Raw genomic sequence first — 11,388 nt, 5'->3', positions numbered from 1 at the left:
CAATGGGAGCGCACCCCCGCCTCCCCACTCGGAGAGGCAACTCCTGTTAACCCTCTGTGCGCCGAGGCGCGCGCCAGGGTCGCCAAGCTCCCACCGGGGCGGCACCGTGTCGGGAGGCGGCGGGAGGGGCGACGCAGTCCACTGTCTGGGAGTTCGTTTTAGGGAGGTCGCGTCTTTCGTGTCTGCGTTAGTACCGGGTAGGTAGGAAGCCTTATTACAAATTTGGAAGATTTAAATAGGAGCACACGGCCTTTGGCCAGAAAGAGGAAAAAGTGAGGCACGGGCGAGGATCCACGAAGCCCGTCCAGCTTCACCTTAGCATGTTGCCCGTTTTTGTCCATCCAGTGATAGCGCGGTGGAAGGGACAGATCGCCTCCTGGGATCCCCCCTAACCACCCCCGCCCCCAGCCTCAGCGGTGAGCTGGTGCCCACCTTGGGGTTGGCGCCTGTCCCTTTCCGCCCCACACCTTCACTCTGGGCTGGGGGCCCGCGCGGCCCCATTCCCGAAGTCGAAATAATGAGGTGGTGCGGCCTGTACAAAGCACCTTTGTTCCCAAGCCCTCAGGTGGGGCAGGGGAGGGGGAGGAGGCAGGTGCACGGCCCTGGGATCGTGGGAGCCGCCGCCCCGCTCCGCCCCGGCTCCGGGGCTCTGAGAACACCAGCCAGATCCACTCTTCCCAGCCAGTGGTCAGAGGGTGGGGACGGCGGGTCCAACAGCTGGGCCGGTTCGTGGATAGCCGCCTCTGGGGGCCGCTCAGACTTGGGGGCGAGGCCTTGGCGACTGGGGGTGGCACGGGGTTTTACAAATCCCTGTGATACTGGATTGCGCAGTCGTCCCAGACTGGGCAGAAACCAGCCGCGAGCATCCCTGGGACACGCACGCGGACCCAGCCTGGGAGTCTTCGCCCGCCCTCGCCGGCCTTCGTCCGAGGCGGCAGCGCCTCCTGGCGGCCAGACCTGGAACCGCAGCAGGGCGACCCGGCCTCCCCTGGGCGGACAAAGTCCAAGGCACGCTCCCCAGACCTCACGTTTATTGCACCAGATCAGGGACAGGCTGTGTGCACCTCCCTCAGCCCAGTCCGGCGCCCAGCCCCTCCCCACCCCCAGCAGCAACTGCGTGGGCGGGTCCCTAGGGTGCTGCTCGTCGGCGCGTGGAGGTGCCCCAGGGTCTTAAGGTGCCTGCTCCGCCGTGTCCAGGCTCTGGCTCCTTCGGTCATCTCGGGGGACTCCAGGGGCCAGTCTGCCTCTTGAAGTCCTAAGTCCGGGCTGCAGGCAGCGGAACCTCAGCAGAGGTCAGAGGTAGAGCGAGGACGCTGCTGGGGGCGGGGGCGCAGGCCTGGGGTGCAGTGAAATCGAGAAAAAAGGTCAGAGGTCCCCCTTACCCCAGACCATTGGCACTGCGCAGGCATCCTCCGCACCCTTCCTCGCCTACCTGGCCGGTACCGCTAGGGGCGGGATTCCATCTCCTGGGCCAGGCAGGTCACCCGAAGGGCGCCTGCCCTGGGGGTTGGCAGGCAGTGGCTTCCTTGGGGGTGGGGGCTTGGCAGGCCCCTGAGAGTGAGAGAGAAAGCAGGAAGCTGGCTTGGGAGGGGATGTCATGTGGCCCACCCCTGTTGCTGGGGAACACCAGCTTGTGGGGCCGGCTCTAGAGGTCACCTTCGTTCCAAACCTGTCACCGTTAAAGGACACCAGGGTGTGTGTCCGCACGCACAGAGGGGGCATCTCACCATGGACACCACTGCCAGGGCTATTAGCACGACAGCCCTGGGTGGGGAGAGGCTGCGCCCTTCTCTCCCCACACTGTTACCTTTGGGCGCCTCACCACCGGGTCAGCGGGCAGAGGGCGGGTGGGGGGATTGGGCCGGTCAGCCAGCTCAGCCTGAACAGAGAGAGGGGCGGCGCTGTGAGAGCACAGCCGGGGCCAAGTGGGCATGCGGTGGTTCTCTCCAGGGGTTCAGTTCGACATGCAAAGTCAGCCAGGGGGCAGGAGAGAATGGGGACATGCGCACCGGGCTTGGGAGCCTGCCAGCAGAAGCCTCAGGGGGGAAGGTATGGGTCACAGCGGTGTTTCTGGCCAGCTGCAGTCCTGCCACTGACCACCAGGTGGTGGTAGAAACCAAGGCAGGAGGCTCACCCTTGGCTGCAGCAGGGGCTCTGAGGGTCTGAAGGCCGAGGGGCACTGTGGTCCCCTAATGAAGAGCGCCACTGGCAGGGAGCAGGGGCGAGAACTGCAGTTGGGCACCAAGCCTCCCACCTGCCCTGGACCAGGGCGGGACCTGGCCTGGATTTACCTGGAGTCTCTTGGGCACAGGGTCAGGAGGCAGCGGCCTGGAGGGGGGTGCCGGGAAGCCAAGAATACTAGCCTGCAGAGAGAGCCCGAGGAGCAGACAGGCAGGACGGAGGGGTGGGGGGGGGTGGGAGCACAGAGACAGATGCGGGCGGAGAGGGGTTAGTGCCTGGGGAGGGCAGCCAGGGCCCCAGGGGCAGTGGGGGACCATGCATGCGGCTCTTCAGTTGCATGCAGAGGGGGTGACAAGTGGTGGAGCAAGCATGCAGACCACCTCCACACACACCCGTCACCAGCTCCAGGGGCTCACAGGGCCCTCGCCAGCCCTTCCACACGTGGTGACCTGGGCCTCGTCAGGTCGTGGCATCTTGAAGGCCATTTCTGAGCACCACCCCCCTTGTCCTCCAGGGGCCCTTGCTGGGAGCACCAGCAGACCCACCTCTCAGAGCCACCAGCTCGGCCAGCTCAAAGAGCTCAGCAGACCCTCCTCTAGGTGACTGCCCCTCCCCACTCCAGGCCGGACTCTGCTTCTGGGCCTGCAGCCAGGGGAGCGTAGGGGAGGGCTGACCCTGATTCCTCTGACCGACTCTTGGGCAATGGAAGTCTTTCTGGGTCTAGGGCCTTCAATACCCCCACCCCAGGGCCCATGCCGAATGCCTGGGCAAAGCGGGGCCTCTCTCCTCTGGTATCCATGACTTACCTTGGCCCCTGGCATCAGCAGGACCCTCTGCGGGGGTCCTGGGCGTTCTGGGGGACCAGACTGGGCTGCCCTGAACATGGAGAAAAGCAAGGAGGGAGAGGGCCCGGCCTCAGACCATGCTCTCCACCCACACGCGACCCTTGAGTGGGGCTGACCCTTTGCAGCCCCCTGGAGAGCAGCTCAAGTGTGGCTGAGGCCCAGTCCGAATTGGGGTGGGGGTGCTGGTGAGCCTGAGGGAGGGCTCTGCCTCCGTAGCACGGGGCTCCTGGGCAGAGGTGGTCCTGGCTCCCCGGCTGCCCTCCGTGGGTCTGGGTGTGAGGTGAGGAGTTACAGGGCACAGGGAGGGGAGCGAGGTGTGCCTGGGCTGGTCCAAGGGGCCGGGGGTCAGAGCCCGGTGTCGGGCACTGGAGCAGGAGTGGGGATGGGATGGCAGAGACGCTCTGCAGCAGAGCCGTCGCGGGAGCTGGGAGCAAGGAGGCCCGTACCTGTACTGGCAGCTGGGTCCTTTGAGCTGACAGAGCCGTTGGCGCAGGCGGGCACGGTGCCAGTAGCTGGCCCCCAGCAGCATCAGGACCACCACCACCAAGAGGCTGAGGGGCAGCCCTGTGGTCAGGGAGCTGGTTGCTGTGGGGTGAGGGTGGCTTTGAAAGCGGGCAGGGCTAAGAATCCTATACTCAGGAAGGGGTGGAGGGCGGGGTGGAGGTGAAGTGATCAGAGAACAGGAAGGGGTCCGAGAAAGGGGGGGGCGGTAAAGGGTAAGCCAGCCATGGCCCTCCCAGCTGCCCCTGCCCGCCGCCCCCGCTACCTCTGACGCGCTGGGTGCAGTCAGGGGGCGCCCAGCCCTCCTCACAGTGGCAATGTCCTGCGCTGTCGCAGACCTAGGGGGGCAGGTTGAGCGATGAGGGGCCCGACACTCTGCGGCCGCATTTCCCTGTCCCCGACTTTTCAGGCTCTCCTATGTCCACAGTTGGACGGGGATGACGGGGTGGAGAGAGGGAGCCTGTGTCCATGCCTGAGGAAACGAAATCGAACCAGCCCGGGAGCGCTTTCTCCATGCCGAGCGCTGTGCTAGACCCTCTCGCACTCATCTCCTGGACCCCAGGATGCCCACTGGGTAGCTGAGGAGACTGAGCTCAGAGTGGTTAATAATCTGCCTCAGGTTCCCCAGCTAGGAAGGAGCAGAGCAAGGATTAGGTGTGTGTGTCCGCCTCCCTGGGGGCTCCCTGCCCCCTTCCGTGTCCGCCATGCCCGCTCACCCCGTGCCCGTGGCAGTTGCTTCGACATTCCTGGGCTCGCAGAACATCCGTGGGCCGGCACTGGCGGTCAATGCACACCTGCCCGAGGGGAAGAACCAAGGTCACAGCCTCACAAAGCATCACTGGCCCTGGGAGGCCACGACCCTGCTCTTACACACGGAGAAACTAGGGCTCACAGGATGACAGGGCGCCGCTCTGTTGGAAGCACGCATCGGACCCCCCGAGAGCCTGTGCCTACACTGGGGGACACTGAGGCCTGCGCACTGCTCGTCCAGACAGCCCTCCCTCTGGTCTTGCCAGCTGGGACTGCTCACCAGGTCAGGACCACAGGCTGTGCCAGGCAGAGTCAGGAGGGGCTGGGCCACATCGTCGCCCAGGTCCAGGTGGACCCAGCTACAATTCGGCCTCAGCTGGGTCCCGTTGGCTTCTAGCATCTCCCAGCGCAGATCCCGGGCTGAGCCCAGCAGAGGCTGGGCCTGCCCCCCCTGGCACTGGAGCTGCCCGCAAATGGCATCTCTGAGGTAAAGGGAGGAGGTGCAGGGTCAGGCCGAGGCTCCCGCAAAGCCAGAGGGGAATCCAAGTCCCTCACTTACTTAGGGGCACAGGACACGTAGCTGCCGTTAGGGTTGCGCCCACAGCTCCCAAAGGCATCCCCTCGAGTATTGGCAGCAAGGAGGCAAAGCGGCGAGGCGGGCTGGGCCCCGGGCCCCCAGAGAGCCTGGCACTGCTGGGCATAGGAAGCACAACGGCCTTGCATGCACACAGCCTGGCCCCCGGCACACGGCTCGCCGTCTCCCAGGCTGACGTCGGGAGGGCACTGGGGGCTGTCTCCTGAGCAGAACTCCGGTAAGTCACAGTCCCCTCTGGAAGGACGGCACTGCCAGCTGGCCGGGCGCAGCTGTGGGGGCAAGCGAGCATCAGTGTGGGTGCTAGGCAGGTCCAGCCAGGGCCCTGGGAGCTGGAATGACCTTTCCACCCTGACCCCTGGCAGGTGAGCTGTGGGTGGCTGGCCGGTCCATCTGCGCGCACCTGGCAATTCTGACAGCAGAGCCCGTCGGAGGCGCACTGGGCCCCGGGCCTCAGCTGGCAGGTGAAGTAGTCACAGCAGGGGTCGGTGCAGTCCTGAGGCAGAGGGACCAGGCATCAGAGCAGGCGAGGCCTGAGAGCGCACCCCTATCCTTGCACTCGGGGACACACACACCAAGTAAAAGCTGGAGGCCAACATTGCGTGTGCTGTCCCCGCAGACAAGAGGGACAAGAGGGGCTGGGGGGCTCGAGAGGGGCAGTGAGCCCAGAAGTGGGTGGGGCCAGGCTTCGGGGGAGGGGCTCACATCCGGGAAGCCACAGTCACACTGCTCGCCGGGCTCCACGAACATATTCCCGCAGACAGTGGCCAGCGAGGGCAGGCTGGGCAGCCGTTCAAAGAGGCAGCTGCCCATCCCTTCCAGAAGGGCCTTCTCCAGGGCTTGCTGGCTGCAGTTGCTGAAGTTCAGGCCTGGCAGGAAGCTGGGGATGGGGGCAAGAAAGGTTGGGGCTGCAGGGCGGCCTCCGGCCCTGCTGCCCCCCACCCCCACCCCCACCCCGCAGCGACTCACTCTGTGGAAGCTTCCATGATGCAGCTCTTGGCGGGGGCCGGCCCCGGGCAGGGGCAGCTGTTCCCAGGCAAGTCGTGGGCCAGGCCCAGGCTGTGGCCCAGCTCATGCGCTATGGAGGATGCAAGCCCCAGGACGCTGGTGGAGTGGTCCTGGCATTGGGGAGGGGACACCCCAGCTCCAGCAGCAGCCTGACTGCCCCTGCTCTCTCCTCATCTGACCTCCTGGGCACTCAGCACCGCCTCCCTCCTTACTTGCTTCTGAAGTAGGAGGAGAGCCCAGGCCTGGGTGGCGGGAAACCGGGGAGCTCGCTCAGCTCTGTTCCCCTCCCGTGCTGTGTGGCCCTGGGCACCCACCTCTCTTCTTTGGGCTGCATTCCCCCCTTGTCCCCTGAGAAGTGGGAAGCCCTCATGCGTGAAGACCAGAAAAGCAGGGAGCTGGCCTCAGGAGAGGGTCCCACGACAGCAGAGGCCACGTCATACAGCCCAGCCCCCATGCCCACAGCTTTGGGGTTGGTGACTTTGTAAGGGTTTCAGTGAATCAGCGGCCCTCCCGTCGGGAGGAGCGGAATTGGGAATAGGGAGGAGACCTGAAAGAGCTCACCATGTTCACGCCTCCGGAGAAGTCAGGAGAACAGATGGAGTTCTGAATGGCCATGCCCACCGTGGGCCCAGAGAATGAAGTGGCGCTGTGGGATTGTGAGGTCAAAGGTCAGGCACAACGCGAGGGGACCAGAGCTTCAGGGCCTCAGCTAGGGAGTGGGGTGTGACCCTGGCCAGGCCAGGGCGGAGCGCGGGGGCTTACGTCACCAGCTGGGCACTGTCGTGGGGCAGTCGAGACAGCAGATCCCTCCGCCGCCAGCGGAGGAACTTGTCTAGCGTGAGACCTGGGTCCTGGCTGACCTCCACCAGGTCGCGCTGGGTCCAGGCCTCCAGGCCCACGAGTACCACCCTCACGTTCAGCGGCCGGAAGAACTGAAAAGAGTCGGGGCTCAGGAGAGGCGCCCCTGTGGCCGGAGGGCCGCCAGCGCGCTGCCCCGCCCGGCACTCACGGTGTCCAGGAGGAGGGTCACTCTCAGCATGCGGTTCAGTAGGTGCTGGGAGTCTGGGTACCTCTGGACCTGTGGGCCAGAGAAGTGAGCAGGAGAAGCGGCAGGGCAGGTGGGAGTCAGGGGAGGACCGGCAGGGGCCAGCAACCTCACCTCCGAATGATCAGCCACAATCACCAGCTCAATAGTCTTGGTCTCTGTCACCACGTCCCGCCTCCGCTGTGGGCAAGAAGGAGGAGCCTCGGGCTCACCACTGCTCACGGCCAGCAGCCACACAGGGCTGCCGAACCACGTCCACTCCCACCCTGGGTGGCCAAGCGGAGGAGAGCAAAGAGCCCATTTTACAGATGAACCACTGAGAGCCTGAGATGCCAGGGACGTGCCCAAGGTGGACCCAGAAGTAGGTCATGCAGCTGGGCCTACAGCCCTGCTTTCCTGGCTCCAAATTCAGTGCCTTTTCCGAATGAAAAAGAAAAGAATAGGGGCACCTGACTGGCTCAGTTGGTAAAGCGTGTGACTCTTGGTCTTGGCGTCGTGAGTTCGAGCCCCACATGGCTGTTGAGATTACTCAAAGATGAATAAATAAACTTTTAAAAATAAATAAAAAAAATAATTGCCGACACCATCATATCCTTATCACCCCCAGGCACGGTTCTAAGCACTGTACGTGCAGATAGGTAGATTCCACTAATCTCCACAGTAACTCTGAAAGTAAATAGTTTTATTATCCCTGTTGGGTTTTTTTAAAAGATTTTATTTATTTATTTGAGACAGACAGAAACAGTGAGCGAGCACAAGCAGGAGGAGGGGCAGAAGCAGAGGGAGAAGCAAGCTCCCCGCTGAGCAGGGAGCCTGACGCGGGGCTCAGTCCCAGGACCCTGAGATCATATCTATAGCCAAGTGAGGGCTCTCTGTGCTCGGCATCTTAGGACAGGTGTGCAGTTTGGGTCAAGTACCTGCAGCTAAATCCTGGATCACCATTCACTAGTTGCAGGACTCTGGGCGAGTCACTAACCTCTCTAAGCTGGTTTTCTCACTGAAATGGAGCTCCTGACAGCACATACCCCCCAGGGTTGCTGGGAGAGGAAAGGAGATTATGTTCACACAGTGGGGTGGACAGTTGCTCCTTAGAAGGTTCTGGGAACACAGGGCTCTGAGGGTGTGGGGCCTGGCCCTCGGGAACAACAGAAGCCCCGCTGTTCATCCTCACCCGATGAGAGGGGCTGTGGCGCCGGCCCCGGGGCCGCTCCAGGCGAGCCTGAGTGTGCAGAGGTGCAGGCCAGCTCAGGGCGCAAGTGCGGCCTGGCAGGACGAGGTCTTGGGTCCGGGAGATGTTCGGGGGGGCCTGAAGGTCCCCAGGCCCCAGGTCTAAGGTGTAGCTTCTCTCTGGGGACAGGATCACCACACCCCTGGGAAAATCCAGCACGTCAGAAAGCTGCTGAGCTCCAGGCTCATGCCCCCTCACTGTCCCCACCCCCACAGGATGCGCCTGCTGTACCTGAGCCCTGAGCAGGTGCAGACGGAGACCCAGGAGCCCGCGTGGCCCTGCACCGCTCCCTGGTAGCAGCAGTTCTCCTACAGCAGAGAAACAGCAGTGCTACCTTGAAGGCCAGGCTGGAGACCAGGAGGCTAGCCTGCTGGTGAAGATATGCTGTGTCCCCCCACGTCCTGTAGGGATGGCACCCCCCCTTCTTCCCTCAGGCCAGAAACAGGGCACGAGACTCACCAGAGTGTGTCCGACACTGACCACACGGGTGCCGTCAGGCTGGTACCACATCAGGCTGGGGTGGCCTGGGACTAGCTCCCTGGGAAGAAAGAGCAAGGCGGTGACCGTTGCCTCCCTGGGGTGGGGGCGTGTGCAGTAATGGCCTGAGGCCTGGAGGTGGTTGGGGGAGCTGGGGGCCAGGCTCCCCCAGAGGCAGCACAGTGTAGTAGTTGGGTCCCGAACTCTGCCAGGCTATCTGGGTTCTTTTTTTTTTTTTTTTAAAGATTTATTTATTTATTTATTTGACAGAGATAGAGACAGCCAGCGAGAGAGGGAACACAAGCAGGGGGAGTGGGAGAGGAAGAAGCAGGCTCATAGTGGAGGAGCCTGACGTGGCGCTCGATCCCATAACGCCGGGATCACGCCCTGAGCCGAAGGCAGACGCTTAACCGCTGTGCCACCCAGGTGCCCCGGCTATCTGGGTTCTAATCTGGTTTTCACCACATCCTAGCTGTGTGACCTCAGGCCAGTTATTTAGCCTCTCTGTGCCTGGACTTCTTCATATAGGAAGCAAGGACAGTGACACGGAGTAGTACGTGCCTTACAGGCCGCTCGGAGGACGGCAGGCGGTCAAGAGCTGGTCCGCGCCATACGCTGTCGGCCACGTTACCGCACTGTTCACGTGAGCACTAGCGTCCTCACCTGTTCCGTAGCAGCTCCAGAACATGACTGTCACCATCCAGTTCCAGCTGGATCTGCCAGGCCCCGGGCAGCTTGGTCTGTGGGCATCGGAGGGCATGTCACCTCCCGGCCCTGCCCGAAGCTCCTATCCTCTCTAACCAGAAAGCCTCAGGCCTTTCGGAGAGCACCAACGATTAGATCACTGGTGGGGGTGGGGGGGTCCCGAGGGAGGGGCCAGGAAGCCCTGCCCGGCCTGGGGCATTGTTCTGGGGGGTTGTGTGGGGAGGTCAAGGAAGGTATCTGAGCCGCCCCTTCTCGGCTTCCTGCCCAGAGAGGAAGCATCATGGAAGACCCAGCGCGGGCCCCAGCCCTTCCTCTGACTCAGCTTTGGAATTGGGGAGGGGGGGTGTTTGGTGAGGCCCTGACCTTCTCCAGGCCCCCCTCCCCCGGAGAAAACTGACAGAAGGCGACCAAGAAAGCAAGTCTGGCCTCAGGATTTCTCCGGTGGAGACGGACGGTTGGGTGGGGCAGCGGCCAGCAGATGTGGGAGCAGATGTTGAGGGCGGAAGTGAAGCCAGGTGCTGGCGTGTGGCAGGAGGGGCAGCCAGCCCCGGGATGGCCATGGTGCACGGGCGTCCACTCACCTGATCCTCACCCCACTTAGCTCTGCGGGGTGGCAGAGGCGTACCTCTTCACTTGAGGGGAGAGACGCTCACCTGAAACACCTCTGCGAGGCTGAGTGTGGGGATGTCCTGAAGGATCTGGGGCTCTGAGGGTCCACCCCGGGCCCTCTCTGGCCTCGCCCGCTCCTCCTCAGTGCCACCTGCAGGGCCCCCAGAACGCCCCGAAAGAGTGCTGAGAGAGCCGCCAGGAGCGCAGGGCACAGCTGGTACTCACTGGGCACCCCAGCCCTCCTCTGCTTGAAGGACTTCTGCATTGCATGCTGGGACTTAAAGGAGAATCCCGAAGGGAAGGGTCTTCTCTGCGGCTCCCAGCTTTCATCCCAGCACCCCACCTTGCATGTCCTGCCTGCGGCCCCTCCCTGAGCCCCCCAGGCCAATGCCAGGTTCTCACGGGGAGCCCCCTTTCCTACTCCCTCGCAATCATCCCCCTAAGAACGCAGGCCCCCTCTGAGGCCTGGGCGAAGCCTTGTGGCCCGGTGCCCACTCGCCCTCCCCTGTCCTCACAGAGGAGCTGCCGGGAACGCCCATTTCTGGGTGCGCAGTGCAAACACCCCTCCCTAAACACCCCTCCTACCCAGTCAGGCACACCCGCTTGCCACAGCCCAGCTTCCTCCCTGAGCACCCCCGTCCCCACAATGGCCCTCTCTCCTCGGCCAGCCCACCCCTGCCTGCCCCGCCGGCCCCTGGCCCGACACAGCAGCGGGAAGTGAAAGTTATGAGGAGGACTTGGTGTCAGCCTCTTTCCTGGCCAATTCTCCCCTCCCCGGGCTCCTCCCGCGCTCCCTCCCGCTCGCTCCGCCGGGTTTATGGTGGCATCAGCATCAGGGTGAGGGGTGCGTTGGCCACTCAGGCCTGGGATGGGGGCCCAAGAAGAATGCCCTCCGCCAGACCCTATGGGCCATGACCACTCGGCGTTCTGGCACCGGGTGGACGGTCAGCTAGGCCCCAGAGAAGCGAAAACGTCAGTCCTGGGGAGCTGAGACCCTGTCCCACCATCCTGAGGGGGCGCTGCGCCAGGGCCTTCGGTGCCCGGCGCCGGAGCCTGGAAGTGTCCGCGAGGACGGAGCAGAGGATGACCGCGCGGGGGGCGGCATCCCCCTCCTTCTCGCTCCACTCCATCGCCCAGGCGCCGGGCTCTCAGGCCAGGACAGCGAACCAGGGCGGGCTGCGCTCTGGTTGGGGGTCTCCCCGAGTCTCCAGCCGACTGCAGTGCCTCCTGACTTCCCTGCGCCTCCTCCGGTCCGTCCCCCCGCGCCCGCCTACTGCGGGCCGGGCACTCACCTATATCTGGGAGCGGCCGGGAGGACAGAGGGCTGCCTGCGCCCAGGAGCCCCAGCGCCCAGAGCAGCGCCAGCCGCATGGCAGCGGCGCCCCGGGCCGGGCGAGGGCAGCAGGTGCTGGGCCGCGCGCCGAGGAGCCGCGGCCGCCGGGTCTGC

General features: G+C 64.0%; 1 protein-coding gene across 5 annotated transcripts; it reads right to left on the bottom strand.

The window, feature by feature from the left end:
- Window positions 1-1,014: 1,014 nt before the first annotated feature.
- ADAM15 (ADAM metallopeptidase domain 15) lies at window positions 1,015-11,388 on the bottom strand. Of its 5 annotated transcripts, XM_040635742.1 has the most exons (23): window positions 11,234-11,388; window positions 9,986-10,092; window positions 9,291-9,367; window positions 8,610-8,688; window positions 8,382-8,458; window positions 8,094-8,292; window positions 7,037-7,102; window positions 6,887-6,955; window positions 6,640-6,809; window positions 6,439-6,523; window positions 5,839-5,987; window positions 5,575-5,749; window positions 5,273-5,365; window positions 4,837-5,141; window positions 4,558-4,759; window positions 4,244-4,321; window positions 3,793-3,865; window positions 3,473-3,611; window positions 2,988-3,057; window positions 2,292-2,363; window positions 1,808-1,879; window positions 1,433-1,551; window positions 1,015-1,336 (listed from the first exon to the last, which is right to left on the bottom strand). In XM_040635742.1, exons 1-23 carry the CDS (start codon window positions 11,310-11,312, stop codon window positions 1,294-1,296), a joined length of 2,598 nt encoding a protein of 865 aa, XP_040491676.1. In that variant the 5' UTR covers window positions 11,313-11,388; the 3' UTR covers window positions 1,015-1,293. The 5 variants fall into 5 exon arrangements, 4 of the variants coding, with proteins under 4 accessions (XP_040491676.1, XP_040491677.1, XP_040491679.1 ...); XM_040635743.1 differs by lacking the exon at window positions 1,808-1,879; XM_040635745.1 differs by lacking the exons at window positions 1,808-1,879; window positions 2,292-2,363.

This window comes from Ursus maritimus, unplaced genomic scaffold (genome assembly GCF_017311325.1).
Source record: "Ursus maritimus isolate PB19 unplaced genomic scaffold, ASM1731132v1 scaffold_2, whole genome shotgun sequence".
Lineage (NCBI taxonomy): Eukaryota > Metazoa > Chordata > Mammalia > Carnivora > Ursidae > Ursus > Ursus maritimus.
This window is presented reverse-complemented; position numbering and strand designations above follow the sequence as displayed.

Excerpts from the sequence above, each read along its gene's own strand:
- ADAM15 (XM_040635742.1), bottom strand. The coding sequence starts at position 11,312 with ATGCGGCTGGCGCTGCTCTGGGCGCTGGGGCTCCTGGGCGCAGGCAGC. Across the intron at positions 3,612-3,792 it reads CTGCACCCAGCGCGTCAGAG|CAACCAGCTCCCTGACCACA; the intron begins GTAGCGGGGGCG and ends CTCACCCCACAG. Across the intron at positions 1,880-2,291 it reads CTGTGCCCAAGAGACTCCAG|GCTGAGCTGGCTGACCGGCC; the intron begins GTAAATCCAGGC and ends CTCTCTGTTCAG.